The 16,909-nt window shown below is 47.7% G+C and overlaps 2 protein-coding genes across 2 annotated transcripts in view; both read left to right on the forward strand.

The window, feature by feature from the left end:
- LOC126548603 (uncharacterized) overlaps nt 1–13,675 on the forward strand; it is a 41,752-nt gene extending 28,077 nt beyond the window's left edge. The window contains exon 8 of the mRNA XM_055063303.2: nt 12,437–13,675. The gene's annotated coding sequence lies outside the window, so the exon portion shown is untranslated. The remainder of the gene's footprint in view (nt 1–12,436) is intronic.
- On the forward strand, nt 4,809–12,607 carry LOC129380964 (sodium-dependent dicarboxylate transporter SdcS-like). The gene is made up of 4 exons (XM_072288723.1): nt 4,809–4,949; nt 6,639–6,800; nt 6,998–7,135; nt 12,437–12,607. The coding sequence occupies exons 1-4, from the start codon at nt 4,809–4,811 to the stop codon at nt 12,605–12,607; spliced, it is 612 nt and encodes a 203-aa protein (XP_072144824.1).
- Nucleotides 13,676–16,909: the final 3,234 nt, after the last annotated feature.

Genomic DNA, 16,909 nt, shown 5'->3' on the forward strand with positions numbered 1-16,909 from the left:
AACAGAACTACGTTTCAGGCATTGAAGCAAGCAATTATACTCGAACGCCAACTTATTTCGTCGTACGCATGGCAATGAATATTATTAACCTGGCGTCATGCTTAGAGAATTCGTTCCAAGTGGATACGCCTAGCGAACTCACCGGCTACAATTCATTAAATTGCAATGCGTCCTGTAAAGCAATTAGTTATAAACTTAATTAATTACACATCTTTTTGATTAGTCAATCATGCATTTGGACTTCTCATGCAAGTAATTTGCATCTTGAGTAATTCAGCTGAAGGTCTAGAATTCTGCTATCTAGCTTCCACCGACGATTAAGAAACACCCGGTACGCAGGGTGATCATTTTTTAAGTTTTACGGAACTTTTAAAAATAGCTTATTGCAGATAACAAAATTCTAGCCTTTGAGCTGGAATATTCAGAGAGGCGAACATTACTTGCACGGCAATTCGAAACACCTGTTCAACTAATTAACAAAATGTCACTGATTATCTTCTGAATTAATTACTTTACGGTACATATTGCAATTTACGAATTGTAGCCGGTGAGTTTGCAAGACGTATCCACTTGGAATGAATTTACAGAAATACACGCCGGTTTGAATATATGCGCCATCAAACTCGCCGTAAAGATGCACTGTTGCAAGGTTCCACTTGCTTTTTAAACAAAACGCTTTTATACCCTGAAGCAGTAGAAGAGTAACTGGAACGCCCATGTATTTCGTCGGACACTTTGGGGAAAAGTTGAGTCACTTTAACATACGCTAAAGAGGATGAAGGCGAAACCCTGGGCGCTGTTGGATCTGGGGGACAATCTCACCGCTGTCCACGAGTTGTTGGATCTTGCCGTTGAGTGCGGGAGTTGGCCGACGTTGAAGAGGACTTTGAGATGAAAACTGGAGGTTTATTTACATTATTCAGAGTGAGAACACAAAGAAATTAACAGTAATAAAGTCATTGATGGCCAGCAGCAAATCGGACGCTGCGGCCCGTGGCAAGAAGCCTGAAAGAAATGAATGAAGAAAGGAATGCCCCTCTCGGCTCCCTGTCTCTCGCTTTTAACCCCTTCGGTGTCTTGGGGTCACGTCAGTTTTGGCCATTGGTCAAGCCCGCTCAGGTGTCATTTTCCTCCAATGGTAGGCGCCCGTGCAAGTGCCGTCACAATCGGCGGGTGGGGGGTTGCTCCAAGGGCTCCACCGTAGGAAGGGTGACTTGCCACCGGCGTTGCCTCGCGGCTTGCAAGCGCCGTCACAATAGGCGGATGGGGAGTTCCGAGGGCTTCACTGTGACTTACAGCCGGCGTTCCCTCCGGCACGGCCGGACTCGACTCTCTGCGCGCGGAGGAGCGAGTGAGTCGAGTCCGGCCGAGAGAGTCGAGTCCGGCCGTGCCTCCGGGTTTGCGAGCGCTCAGCGGGGGAGAGACGGGCCGTTCTCGAGCGACCTTTCAGAGCCGCAAAACAAGTTCGCTCGGGACCCAGGTTACCCGGAATCGTGCCAGGCTCCCGCTGCACTTTCGGTAGGTGTCAAGCAGTAGGACAATAGCTCTACGTGGGGCGCACGAGGTGGGGGACGCCAACTTTTCTGGAGGTGCACTGCGCCTCGGGAACGTGGTAGATGTGCTTCTGCGCACCTTAATTAGGTGCGACGGCGATTCGATGTGGTCTGGTGAACTGGAAGGGTGCCAGGAAAACGCCATCCTTCAGGCGTCCTGTCTAGTCTTTGTGGATCGTCCTTTGCGCGCTATGTTTCCAGTGTAACTATGTTTTACCAACCAGCCCAAGCCTATACTCCTCCTCATCTAACAGCGCTTACGAGAAATTCATTAATTTACTTGACATTCTCATTCAAATGCGTTGTTACTTCCTATTACTTGTTTTCTCCCGTCAAAGGTCGTTTCGAGTGCTTAATTAACGCCAAAGGTCGTGGGTTCGACCATCAATGGTGGCACCATCAATTTAGGTGCCGTTGAATTTTGGTCTCACCAAAGGTCGGGGGTTTGACTCGCACCAAAAGTGGTGGGTTCGAGTACCTTAATTAACTATATCTTAATTAACTGTGCCTTAACTAGCATCGCCTTAATTAACACGAAAGGTCGTGGGTTCGGCCATCAATGGTGGCACCATCAATTTTGGTGCCGTTGAATTTTGGTCCCACCAAAAATCATGGGTTCGAGTCCCACCAATGGTCATGGGTGGCGGCATCGATTTCGGTGCGCTTGAATTTTGGTGCCATAACGCCGGACGGTCAATTTTTCGATGCCGGACAACTGATTTTTCGGCCCATGAGCCACTTAAGGCTTTCGCCTTAATAACATCTCGGACCTGGTGTCATCCTGGATATTCATTTCAAGTGGATACGTCCTGCATGCTCACCGACTACAATTCGTAAATTGCAATATGGGCCGTAAATGAATTAAGAAGTTAATTAGTGAATTGTCGTTAGTTGGTTGAATATGTGTTTCATGTGTTTGGATTTCTCGTGCTAGTAATGTCCGCCTCTTCGATTAATATAGCTGAAGGACAAGAGCTATGCTATCTACCACAGGCGATTGTTAAAAATTCCATAAAACTGAAAAACGATTACCCCGTACGAAAGTCAAACTGAAGAGCCATGCATTTTTTTAAAAGGGAAAGGTTAAAAATTAAATCATGAGGTTTTACGTGACAAAACCGCGATTTGATTATGAGGCAATGGATAATTTAGACCGCCTGGGATTCCTTAACGTGCACCTAAATCTAAGTACACGGGTGTTTTCGCATTTCGCCCCCAGCCAAATGCGACCGCCGTGGCCGGGATTCGATCCCGCGACCTCGTGCTTAGCAGCCCAACACCACAGCCACTAAGCAACCAGGGCGGGTAAGGGGGAAGATGAACTTGCGGAAGCTGACAAAAGATGATTTGAAAAGCTGCTTACAATTTATTGTTTAATGTTATTTCTGCATTGTTTTATAGATCCTTTTCATGCTTACAAACAGGCTTCCCAGAAGACTTCCGGTTAAGCCCTCTGGAACAACACAAGTTACAATAGCCTATGAATTTACAGAACCATCCAGCTGGCATCAGTTTTCCTGATAAGTTGGAATGTTCTACGAGTGGATTTTATTGTTCAGTGCAACAAAACAAGCCCATGCATCAGACATATGCCGCACTTTCTTTATATCTGAACACATCAAGAATGTGTGCCTACAGTCAACTATGCGCTAAATACTTCCGTTTTCTTGCCTAACTTGACTGTCAGAAATGGATGACCGGAAGTTTTCTGGGGTCATCAATGCACTGCTGCCACAGCGTGGCCAAAAAAGATCTATACGTCGCAATCGCAGAATATATTTGACGAGCCGTTTTCTCGCGCACCGAGTAAAGCAGACGAGGTTAGGGAATGTCTCCCTCGAACGCGACATGAGGTCAGCGCACACGTTAGATTACCGGCCAGAGGTTTAAATTAGACACCGTGACTACTCACGCAAATATTGTGAGGCTAATTCCCGTGCGAACCACAAGAGCACTGTCTTCAGAGTCTTTCAGACAGAGCCGAACCCAGTTTTGCACAATACTCGAGCATGACATTGTACAGCACGAAGTTCACGATAGCACGCAGCGATATGCAAGAGTTGTGGAATCACACCAGCTCTAAAAACAACGTGCGTAGGAAATGAGTTTCACGTGGCTGCCGAGACGTGTTTGCCAGAGATGTCGGCTAGATAATTTTGGAATATCGTCAAGCAAGCGGTATACGTTCAGCGAAGAGCGTGGGATTGCGATAAACCTCCGTGGAAAGGAAGTGGGAGGGGGGGAGGATTTGCTGAGAACCTTGGCCTTGTTTTGTTCCGCCGATCTCTATGGAAACATTGCGTATAAAAGCTTTATCTTTCGCCTCTGCGCTCTCCTGTTCAATAAAGAAAATTAAATTCTTAGGTTTTACGTGCCAAAAACATGATCTTGTTGTGGGGCACACCTGTAGTGGTGGGCTCCGAATTTATTTTGATCACCTGGGTTAATTTAACGTGCACCCAGTGCACGAGACACTAGCGTTTTTGCAGTCCGCCCCCGCGGGAATTCGGCCGCTGGGATCGCACCCGCGGCCTCAAGCTCAGCAGCGCACCACTGGACTACCGCGGCGGCTTCCAATTCATTCGCTTGCTATGATGATGCCAAAGGCACGAGACGCTATCGCAAGTTTGTTGGTGCTTCAATCGTGACCTGACGGACATGATTGCCTTCTCAAGATACGCTACCTTCTTCCCTTTACGACACAGCGTAGCCTACACTGCGAGCCCACGAGAACCACTTGTGCATGGTGATGGCTCTCACAGCCGGTGAAGAGAGAATTGAAGTTCGCGCTACTTTTCGTGCCCTGTAAATATTCAAAGAAACGAGGCGAGCGGAGGACAGCGCGGCAGAATGCTAGGCGCATTTATGTGACGGCGACGCAATTAAGGTAGTGCCAGATCTACTGCGAGGAGGCACTCCTAGCAGCTGCATATCCTGCTTACCACAATACTGAGGTATTACGGGCAGGGTGCTTATATTTTTTCAGTCCACTATAGTATTTGTTCCACGTTCCAAAGCCTCTTTCATTTCTTGGGACACGTTATTTCCGCTCATGTCGGGAAATATCGCAACGCCACCTGAATGAATCCACTTCGTCGGCTGAAGTGATTGCGCTAAGGGTTCCCAGCAAAGCGAGCAATTTAAATGTAGTCGACGCAAGTAAAACCAGTCTCTTCTGGCGCTCTGACTCGTGTACCTGCGCTGCGCTTGTTCCTTGCCCGCAGTAGCCGTAAGCACATCGAATTCGATTACTTGATGGCCATCCTGGCGTTCGCCGTGCCTTGGCAGCGTTGGTACGACGGCCGGACGCTCGACTTCCGCCAGGTGGCTCGGCGGCTGCCCTGGGGAGCCTTTCTTCTCTACCTCAGCAGCCTGCAGCTCGGCTTCGTCATCAAGGCACGTAAAAAAAAAAATTAAATTATGGGGTTTTACGTGCCAAAACCACTTTCTGATTATGAGGCACGCCGTAGTGGAGGACTCCGGAAATTTCGACCACCTGGGGTTCTTTAACGTGCACCTAAATCTAAGTACACGGGTGTTTTCGCATTTCGCCCCCATCGAAATGCGGCCGCCGTGGCCGGGATTCGATCCCGCGACCTCGTGCTCAGCAGCCCAACACCATAAGGCACGTATGCTCTTGCTTTCGAGCTCTTAGCGCGCGCAGGTACCCCTGTCCTGATTTTGGGCCTTAGGAGCGGGCTTCTCCGTGAAAGAACCCTAATTGTGAAGAAGTCAACGTTCAAGAGCCATACTTACGATTTACAGGAAGGACCGACTTGACAATTGTCAACGCGCGTCACGTGTTGCAACGAGACCAACTCACACCCCAAGTTTCGCCATAGATCGGGTGCTAGACATAAGCCAGTTTATTAAGAGTATTTGTGTGCACAACCCCAAAACGCCAGAACGTTACCATCGCTACGGTAAATGCCGTGCGTATTACCAGGAACCTAAGCCGAGGCGGCTCGATTGTAAAGACCGACGTTCCACTGACTCCATCATCAGGAACAATGGGTAAAACGCCTGCGACGTGCCATGCAGTACGCTCAGCATGCTGCAGCGTGGATGCTAGTTATGCGATGAATGAGACGCGGCGGCAGTGGTGGGAGACAGCACGCGTGAAAACACGCACGGCCATCGTCTGCGGCACTCGGGCGATGAACCTAACAAATTTTATGGCAGTCGGAATTACATGGACACTCTAGTAAAATTTTCACCGTCGCGATATGATCGCACCTCGCGCACAGTTTGCTGCGGATGCGTAGGAAAGCGTGCAAGGGTGAATCGAGAAGGATGGCGGCTTGATGCGCGCCGCCCTTTCGCGTGCCCGGTGTTGGATGTCACGCGATGAAGCTCGCGCAAAAAGGGTTATAAGGGAGGATGGAGTTGAGTGCGCTGTATAACGTGATTATGCGCGCGCCATGGAGAGGGATGGGGCAATTGAGCGCAAGCCTCCTCTTTAGCCCGGCCGTGGCTGCGCATGCATGGCTTGTCCGTGCGCCATATCTTGGAGGTAACCTGCGGCGGGTGCAAAGCTTGTAAGAGCCGAGATGGCTGGCTCATTCACGTGAGCTATTTTGCCGCGCGCCTAGTGTTAGAGGTTGCGTAATCTCAAGTGTCGGAGCCCGAAGCGTTCGTTCACCGAATGCCGGCGCTCTTCATCACGCCAGCGTTGTGACAGTGAGTGTTCGCGGTCATTCAGCGAGATGTTCCTGTTTGCCTGAGCGCGCGTGACATCATGCTCGTTAATTTACTTAGCAAGCGAATGTTTACTCCAGTTTTTATGGACATCAAAACTACGAACAATATTTCGTGTAGTTGAATACATTGCTATCGCTATCAATGCTTCGCCTTTCGTGTGAAAGTGCGATTTTTTGAACAGTTCCCACCAGCTTCTATGGTCACTTAGTTTGGTTAAAAAGCAAATATATTTTTCTTTTTTTTTTTACTGAGCATCGTAGTTATATGTTTTTCAGCAGCATTATCTCCCACACAGTTCTCTGAGGTCCGATAGAGGGCTGTCGAATGTATCATATTTAGGCACGTAATCTATCGTGTTTGATCATCTCCGGCACGCCTTCGTAGGAGTTCGGGCTGGCAGCGTGGATTTCGCGGCGGGTGCGCTCCATCCAAGCGCCCAACCGGCACTTGTCACAAGTGGTGCTCACTGCGTGCTGCGCGCTCCTCACCGAGATGACCGGCGACGCGGCCACCGCCTCTTTGCTCATGCCAGCCGCCGTGGACGCGGTGAGCGACCTGCTGGCGCGTGCCTCTTTCCTATAGCTTTCCGTCACGGCAAGGGGCCCACGGTCGCGCCACGGCATTCTGACGGGTCCCAGTCCGCCTAATCCCACACGGCCCAGTCATTCGGCCGACAGTGACGCTCGCGGTGAATATCCACAGCGTATGTCTGGAGCGCAGTGGTCGTCGCTGTGGTTTCGCAGGCGATCGGCAACCGGTGCCACCCGCTGTACTTCGCGGTGCCCGTGCTCGTCGCTTCCTCGACGTCGATGATTTTCCCCGTGGGCTCCATGGCGCTGGCGCTGCTCAACAGCATCACTGACATTGGAGCCAGGGACATGGTACGCTGCATTCATTTCCCACGCCCACTCCCCGCGTCCGCGCGGGAGCTGCACGAGCCATTCTGGCCCATGGAACGATCTTGAATTAGGGGAGAGCTTGAGAAGTGGCCTTTGGATTAGGTGGTTAAACATGATACAAGAATGCAAGAAACATGATACAGGCAATGTAAATAAAATTTGCACAACGAAAGGGCACGTGCTGGTGGGCGAGTTGGTTATACAAGTTTATGACGAATGCGCCAAATAAAACGACGTACGAAGGAAGACGACACGGGACAACCACGTAGGCACTAACGTGGCTACATGGTTGTCCCGTGTCGTCTTCCATCGTCCGTCGTTTTATTTGGCGCATTCGTCGTAAACAACGACAGGGGCACTGCAAATGAAATTAACTTGCACAGGCAAGCTCCATGTGACGCTAGGTGAATTAAGGTCACTGACACCTTAGGGCAAACTATGGTTAACTACGATACATCATTAAACGCGCGAAGGAAATACACGTCAATTTACTTTCACGGCAACTAAGCACGTCGGTCATCGCACCATTACAAAGGGAAGCGCCCGTCCGTACGTCTCCTGCGAGCAACTGCCTTCGCCGTACAGGTGCCCGTGTCGCATTAGCCGGCAGCCGAAAAATTGTAAACCTGCAATGATCATCACGTCACCGACGCCTCGCTTGCAAGATCTTCCTCACGTAGCAGAATGCGCGATTCGCAAGGCAGCCCACTTGCGCTAAGTGGCAAAGCTGAAGCCTGTGTCAACTGGTGAATAGTCCAGTTCGCTTTACACCGTTGAGGAAAATGGTAAAACAAATAAGATTCCGATGACAGTATACCCACCGTACTCCGAAGGTATTTCTATTTTTCGATCGTGGTATTCACTGTGCAGCGCATTCCCTCTTGGCCGTAATTCGAAAAGCATCCGAGCGAGCAAAGGCGGCAAAAGGTGCAGACGCACGCAGTGGCTCTCCGCTTCTTATCTGCTATATAATCGACTTGTAGTGATCTCCTTCAAAAAAAAAAAAAAAAGGAGAATGACTGACAGCCATATTTTACTCGGCAAAACTCATTCTGAAGGACCTCATAATTGTGCCAACTATGCACACGTGACGCAATGATAATGCAGTTCTCTTTTGCCAGTAGCCCGTTACTACAATAAGTGATAAGGAAAAAAATGCAGGAGAGGCTGTTCCAATTACAGCGGGATGCTTTAACCCTCCTCCATTTCAAGAAATAGTGCTCTTACAGATGCTACAGGTACGAGAAAGATAGGCCTTAGCAGTTCAGCTCCATCGAGGACGCCGAGTTTTAGTAGCACACACGGAAAACCTAAATCGTCAAGTGTGGGGACGATGATAGATCAGAACACAAACGAGTCGTTCGAATAGGTATTAGGCGAGGGATTTCACTAATGCTTTGTACAAAGTATCCCCTTGACAACACGTTCACCAGTTCACAGCAAAATAAGGCAATGGTGGTGATACTAACTCAAGCAGTGTGCTGCTGGAGCCATTAGAAACAAAAGGAACGGGTTTGAAATAGAATCACACTTGAATGACGGCTATATTCCAGCCACCGGGATTCCAGCTGTACATAACTCGCAATTTTACATAATATACACGTTATTACCATGCTTAGACATCAGTATATTATTTGGAGTTTGGTATACCATTACGCATAACTTGAAACGTGAACAAGAAAAAAAAGCGTACCAGAACTCCTGCTATACCCATGATTACATGGGCGTGCGACGCGGAATGGCTCTGTATTCGTTTTCTAAACATGGTGTGGTCGCAAATCTGCGTACGTTTTGGAGCCAGAATTAAGTCACTGTTACAAATGCAGGCGAACCAGAAAACGCAACAACGCATTCCTGTCGTTTTCGACTTTTTCGCGTTTCAATTTACACTGATATGTGTATGGTCCAATGCTCTATACTTGTGTTCAAGCGTCACAGCTTGCTTCTGGAAGTGTGAGGCTCATCAAACACAAGTAAATTTCTTGCTCTCATTTCATAGTTCTTGAGTAGTAGTGAAAATCATGAATCGATTCCGGGCTTCCAGATTGACATTCTGAAAATCTTAGTTGACATCGTTCAGATACATTATGACAGTATAGAGTGGATACAAGTAAACTGTTTGGGGGCATCATTCCTGGGTGCAATGAAATGTGTCATGTCACCCAGAACATGAAACAACAATTTGTTCTTAAGTTTCGGAAACTCCGCATTTCCTGTGTTCAGCACACAATCCTAATATACTTAAAAGAAAGAGGTCCAGACACCGACCAAAATGGTTTAAAATATATATTTATGTTTCGGTCCTCTTCCTTTTAAGTATGCATCATCCCGACCAGACGGGCTTCCGTCATACTCTCGACTTCATAATCTTAATATGTTCAAAGTATGTGTTAAGTATAACAATAATACAATAAAAAGAATCTCATTTAAAAAATCATGTTTTCACGCACTATAGCCGCCATTGCAGGCTTCAAAGCACAACTTAGCACACCTTCATTAAGAACAGAAATGTACACAATGTCAACTTTGTGTATTGGTTTTAAAGGTCAACACTTTTTGAACATGGTGTAAATACTCGCTAAGTCACTAGACAATGCTTCCAAAGACATCTGAGCGCCAATATTATTCATGTACCTTAGCTGGGAGCTCAAAATTGCGCTCTAAAGGCTGCCTGCCCTTTACTTCAACTTTTCAACAACCCCGCCATTCCCCCCTTACGCAGAAGTAAACATAATGGGGACTGGGTGGATTTCTTTAAGCGCCAAGACTATGCAGTGTCTCTGGCTGAAGCAATTAAGAGCGCATATATATCATTACGATGATTGTGATGATTTATTGGCATCCCCTTTGAAAGGGGGCGGTGGCAAATAGTCACTATAGCCTGTTTGACATAATCAGGTGTGCTATACATGCTTTTCATTCTAGTATTTTGTATGCTTTTCTATTCCTCAAAACTTATCTAGCTTGTACTGCTACACATGCCTGTAACATATCCGGTCGTATCAATCTTTTCCCTGCTTTTTTCTTTTCACCAATACTCTCAACGACTCTTGCTTATCTCGACTTCTAACCGGTTGATGCTTCTGTCCACTTTAAATCGAAGCGCTTCTGGAAAGTGTACTACGTTACCTACGGGTCTCACTGGGCGAGTCCCTTCACATTCCACTAGGATGTGCTGAGTGGTCTTCGGAATTTTGCTACAGCATTCACATGCCTCATTTTATTGCAAGTATTTGGCAAGGCGCTGTCCTTTGTGTTATTGTACATATTTTCCCTTGTAATTTACTTTACCGATAGGGCGATGACGATATCTAGTGGTGAAGAACGATGCCACTGCACCGATGCTATGACCATGGCCTCCAGTATGGTCAGTGCGACGGAGGGTGTCGCCACGTATATAATCTGTAGGCGATGCTGGCACAAAAGCTTGATAAGATGGAGGGCGGAACATAGCACGGCATAGTAGGCTATGAGACATCGTTAGGTGAAAGCACGAGAGTGCGGCTCACTACCTTGAGAGCAGTAGGCATGGAAGTGGCATCATTTGATTGCGGATATCTTTTTTAAACAAGGCGCGCAATAATTTTTTTAGAAGATTCGTGAGAAGATGCCTTTTATTACCAGACAACTTCCATACCTTTCATAAGTGATGTTGCAGGGTTCCTTAAGTGCATTGTACGCATTAACACAAATGAATAATATGGGGCTCACTTCTAAGTTTATTTATACTTGTAAAGAGAACATTTATACTGAACATGAACTTAAGGACAAAGAAAAAAAGATAACTATCAGCAATACTTGAACCAACGTCGTATTTTCACAAGCTTCATATGCTGACGAGCACATATTACTGTTTATACCTCTATTATTCAGATAAAAACGCTTAACATTTGCAGCAAAGCAATGGTCTTAATGGACATCGTGAGTGACAAAGTATGATTAATAATTTTTCCCGGCAATCTGGATCTGCATGTCTTTCTCACAGTGCCAGTGACCTTGTCATGTAACATGACATAGTATGCTGTTGAGCATGACAAGGAAGGGCCAAAGCTCATGCTATATTCACTTCACTATACAAGCAAAACCAGTTTTATTGTAGCATCTTTTTCACACCCCTAGAAATGTCTATTAAACCAAAATAATGCCAGTAATTGTTATTGGTGGTGCTCAGACTTGTACACGTTAAAGAAAAAAAAGTCAGCAATTACAAGTGTAATTGCTTCATTAAAAATGTAATTGATTACAGTTACCAATTACTGCCTCGCGAAAGCAATCGAGAAATTACTCAAAAGTAATCGATTACTTCTACGTTACTTTTCTTCGAACTTTTAATAGCGTTGCACAGATACTGTAAACAGAACAAGCTGGCCCCGCACATTCAGTGCGTTTTTTGCAGCCTTTCACACATTGGTTATCTTTGATAATAACTGGTTTTCAAACGTTTCATCCGTAATCTTCCTTCGTTTTTGTCGTGAAGACATTAGCAGCGACACTGAAAACTCGCTCGATGTGCGCGCTGGGGAGTAGGGCGCTGTTAATTGTAACGTACTGGACACGTTGCGCACAAAATTGTCGTTACTCAGCATCTGGGCCCTATGTGAAGCGAAGCGCCTTATTGTTCCTGGAACTTGACGCTTCTGGTTGGGCCAATGAGAACCTGTAAAAAAGTCGTCCGTAGGTAATATTCTGGCATTAGCGCCCCAAGTGGCCGTCGCGATAGATACATACCAGCACCGGTTAAACTCGTCGGCCAGCATCCGGTAGAGTCCCCTTGAACGCGGGGAGACAAATGTCTGTATAGCTTCTGGGTTTGCCTGCTTGAACTGACTGCTGCTCGTGGCGCGATCTCGGGCCTTCTATACTTTAGTTCCCGCCGAATTCAGCTTTTCGAAGTAGCTTCACCTGTTACAGCTTGTCTCGCCAATAAAGTACATGTAAGTTGCGCTGACAAAAGTAACTGAATTACAGTGAGCGTTACCGTGTAAAAAATATAATCGTAGAATTACAATATTACCAAGAAATGTAATAGATTACAAATAGTCACAATTAATTAATTAATTAAGTCTGGTTGTGCTTGTGATAGTGTTTGTGAACACCATTGGGCAATTTGAAAATTTGTTCCTATGTGAGATATTCGGCTTAACGTTTGATTTAGTTAAATCAAAATGATAAATTTAAAAGGAATTTGCCCTGTTCACATGAGAGCCGTTGTGGAAACTAGACGGTAAAATAGATCGCCTACTCACTATTGTACTGCACATCTCTCTATGGTGCACGTTGCAGATGGTGGCCGGACTGATGACCAAGGCAACCACTATAATCATAATGCTCTTCACAGTCAACACAGTTGGATATTATGTCTTCGATTGGAAGGAGGCCCCACCATGGCTGGACCCAGCAGGCACCGGCACCGCTGGAAATCTGTCTACCAGGCTGGATGTCCTCTCCGTCTGAATTCGCTCACCTAGTCTCTTAACGTCACGCGTCATCCTGCCAAGTTCCTCACATGCTACAAATATCCTACTTCCTTTTGTTACAGCACGTACGCCGTCATGTTAAGAGAGTGCAGTGCAACACCTCTAGTGTCACGCAAAGACGCTGTACCATACATATGTCCGCCCACAGGCGAGTATCGGGATTTAAGCCTCGTTTTTCTGTTACATACAGTTTGAACAGTTTGGGCGTTTGCTCATTCCCACTTAAGTGACGGACATTCACATAATGCGTAGCTGTGTGGCGCGCGTATATCTGGGGTCACTTGAATTAAAAATAAAAACAAACACGCATGATTTCGTTGCGACAAAAGTGAGCTGCAAGCCGAGTCACCGTTGTCAAGGGCAACCATGGATACAAGCGACTGCGCCGCGGCGGTCGCGGCTATGCGGTTTCGTTTCACATGTACCGTTTCCGCGCGAAGCCCGCCTCTCCGATGAGCGTCGCCTGCAGAAAGCGCCCGCGAGCAGTGTGGGTTTCCGTGGTTCCCAAAGGAATCTGCACTTTTATCCATGTTTAAACGCGTGTTAGACGTGGGTTTCCTCGTTCTCCTAGAGCGGCGTTACTTGCCTAGAAAAAATAAAAAGAATCGCATGCTGCAAATGTTCCGTTTCTTTCTTCTTTTAAAATATATTCTCATATCTCATATTTAGTTACCAGTGATTCATATCTGTACCAGTTAACATTTAATTTCACAATTTTCACTTATTAATTGTGGTTCTGTTTATGTTCTGAACAAATTTTTTGTGGACTTTCGTAGTGCCCGATTCGTGGCCGATCTCCCAGAGTGGCTTGCGCCATTCACACTAAAGGACGACCAACCTATCAACTTATTTGTGAAGAATGCCCACTGTGCCGATTCGCGTTTACTTCGTTTTCAGTTCCTGATTTAAGGCTTCCTCCAATTCTACGCGTCTAGAACGGAAGCCGGAAGAGGATCCTATTGCCGAAATGTGGCGTGAAACGAGCCTGTCAGCTGCTCTTGTTCTCGAATGCCGCCACCTGCGTCCGTGCTGCGCCGTCTATGCCAATGCCCCTAGGTAGCGTCATCTCCTCTCCTCCTCCTCCTGCGCCGGCGTTGGCTCCCCCTACGCGAAGCCGAACTAGCAGACGCTCTCCGAATCAAACGCTGTCGCTACGTGTCGCTCGCGCTTTCGAGGCCGTATTTTGATCGTGATTTTTTGACGTTATATCCTGACTGGCTGCTGAAACATCGAGAGGATGTCTGATTGTCGTTGCGCTTGGTTGGCTCGGTGGGCTCTACTTATTCGTTCTGCCTCTCTCGTTTCAGCGCCAACGAAGCGACGAGAACATAGCGTTTCGGCAGCGCCTCACTCAGCGACTTTCGCAGATAGCTTTTCAAGATACGGGCCGGCGCGACTCTCTTGAACGCTAAGTAAGCGTCGAGAACACAAAGCGCGAAGATATATCAGCAGTCGGGACTCTCTGTCGGCATCGCAGATCGCTTTCAACGTACGGTCGCCGCACCGTGACCGCTTCGTAACGCACGGTGATACACTCAAAAGGTGCTGTTCGCATACACTGAGTCCAAACAAAGACAACGCAGTGGAATGTATGACTCAGTCGACAAAAAGCACGTGCGTTTGACGACTACTTCATTGAAGTCGGCCACGAAAGTTGCAAATAAGCGCAGCGCGAACATGCGGCACTTAGAGAGCAAAAAACTATCGAAACCGCATCCAAGTGGCAGCATATGAGATTAGCGATGAGCGAAGAATCGCTCCCTTACCTCACAGAGCCGGGACCACTGCGTTGGTTTGAAATCAGCCCGGCTGATTCTTTGAAGCCAGACCTTCCTCCGCGCAGTGTCTCACTTCGCAGATAGAATCCGGAAGAGTCGCTTGCCGTCAGTTTCACGTGTGGTGCATCCGAAGGCACAGCAACACATCACGAACATGGAACTACGCTACAAAAGCACAAAGGCGCAAACGTGGCGTCTGCGTATGCCGCTCGCGCAATGTTTGGCACCGCGATGGCAGCGGAAGCAAGAACCACCAAGACAAAAAGCGCGTGACGGCGTTCGGCCAATGGGAGAGCCGAATATCGACGGAAAGCGCAGGGGAGGAGGACGGCGGCAATCTTCAAAGGATGGCGCTACTTTTGTTTTTTAGTGAGGAGTTTTAGTGTAGGCCACAAAGATGTAAACGGCCTATAGTGACCAGGAGTGTTTGGCGTCTAACCAGTCTCCGTCCCCTTTTACAGCGAAGCTGTTAAGGGCTACTTTCCCCACTGTCGTGTCGGCGTGTGTCGTGTTAGCATTGGCTCCAGTGTCATCTTCAACAGCTGGCTCGTTGGCGCCCCTAGGCGCTACCACGCGAACGCGCTCGTGCCACTGCTTCCGCGTTCGTCCTCGTAATTAATTAGTTAAGCAACACAGTGACGTAACCAGTAATTGAGAAAGACTTTAATGAACTGTCGGGATTTACCCAGTGATAAACACCGGGCCCGCACGTTTCAGCTTCGGTGGTTAACCATCTGTACGGAGTGCTTGGGCTGACAGTTTTTTGCTCTAAAGGCATTCGAGCACAACGACAGCGGCCTTTTGGTCCTAGTATAGACGGGGTGACCGTTGACAAAATCACAAAATCAAATAACGAGCATGTATGTCCACAGTTAAAAAAAAGAAGCTTTCGTTGATGAATATAGGCCAATCCGAGCAGCTAATACCTCAAAGATAGCGAAACTGTATAAGGGAGCTCTCACACACTTCGTCTGCAGTACTATAGGGGTCTATCTGTGCTGGTTGTTCTTGGTGATAATTCATCACCAGCGTCGCCTGCGCGTTCCCACCGACGCTCTGCTTATACGGCCGCTTCGGGGCCCTCGCGCAGGCTGCGCTGCTAGAACACGCCGTCAGCTCTTTCGCTGCCGCAGACGTACAAACTCGTAGCTGACCTGCAACGTGGTGCCGGTAAAACACGACGAGAGGGGAAAAAGTGTGGATCACTGGCTAAAATTAAATAAAATAACAAAAACGTGCAAACATACCTGTCTATTCGAGTGAGGTATATACGCAGGGTAACCTATTTTACGATCATCGGTAAATACGTACCGAGCGAAAATTTGGGCCTGCAACACAGGTTCGTTTTGCTGGCTTTTCTTCGACGTTTGATACCGCGAGCGCGCGGCCGCACGAAAACGGTTATGGAAGTGCGCTTAAAACGAGAAGCATGGAGAGCCGTTTCGTGCCCTCTATCCAGACACACGTGCACGTGGGCGTCGCTACTCAAAACGAGGGAAAAAAATACCAAGTACACACGATTTCGCCCTATTCGAATGAAATATAGTTGGTGGCCGGATGTATGCATGGCTGCAGAGCTACCTCAGTGGCCGTACCATTTTCATGTCCGCTTCGGATGGCGAGACTGATAGACATGACGTACGCAGGGGTGTTCCGCAGGGTGGCGTCCTTAGCCCAATATTGTTCAATGTCATACTGGTGGGCCTTGCAGACGAGCTACCTGAAACAACGCATATCAGTACGTACGCGGATATCTGTATCTGGTCATCTGGGGTCACACGTCCACAAGTGCGTGCAAGGCTTCAACGTGCGGCTACCATCACGGCGAAGTACTTGCGCCGTAGAGGCCTGCAACTCTCAGAAACTAAGTGTGCAGTGTTGGCATTCACGCGCAAATCAATATCACACTATCTAATCGTTGTGGACGGAACGGCGCTTCCTTTAGTCGCCCACCACAGATTTCTTGGCGTGATAATAGACCGCAGACTTTCTTGGACCAAACACGTTACTGCGCTTAGGGCTAAACTGACAAACTTCACACACGTTCTTCGTGTAATATCTGGACTAAGATGAGGCCCCTCTGAGCGAAGTTTGCTCCAAGTGCACCAGGCACTTTTTGAGGGCTACATACGCTAGAGCATGCATGTGCTATCCAACATGGGATCATCTTGTATACGCACGCTGGAGAGCCTTCAGGCACAAGCACTGCGGATATGTTTTGGCTTGCCACGCTGCACGTCAACTAAGGGCACAATAGCGGAAGCACGGGCTTGTACAATCGACATATACAGGTCTTGTGAACCTGTGCGAACCTATCTTCGCCTGCTGACCAGACACTCACGCCATCCTCTGTCAACACTTCCAAGGACCAACCTTGACTGTGGTTTTTCTAAAGCAATTGCATGTCACGCAAGCATTATACTTGCAAGGTTCCAGGCTACCAACATCCCCGAGACACCTCCATGGACATTGCCAAGACTGCTAGTGAGGCTTCAGATAAC

This window comes from Dermacentor andersoni, chromosome 1 (assembly GCF_023375885.2).
Source record: "Dermacentor andersoni chromosome 1, qqDerAnde1_hic_scaffold, whole genome shotgun sequence".
Classification (NCBI taxonomy): domain Eukaryota; kingdom Metazoa; phylum Arthropoda; class Arachnida; order Ixodida; family Ixodidae; genus Dermacentor; species Dermacentor andersoni.

Coding starts and splice junctions, on each gene's coding strand:
- LOC129380964 (XM_072288723.1), top strand. CDS start 4,809: ATGGCCATCCTGGCGTTCGCCGTGCCTTGGCAGCGTTGGTACGACGGC. Junction 4,950..6,638: donor AGCTCGGCTTCGTCATCAAG/GCACGTAAAAAA, acceptor ACGCCTTCGTAG/GAGTTCGGGCTGGCAGCGTG. Junction 7,136..12,436: donor ACATTGGAGCCAGGGACATG/GTACGCTGCATT, acceptor TGCACGTTGCAG/ATGGTGGCCGGACTGATGAC.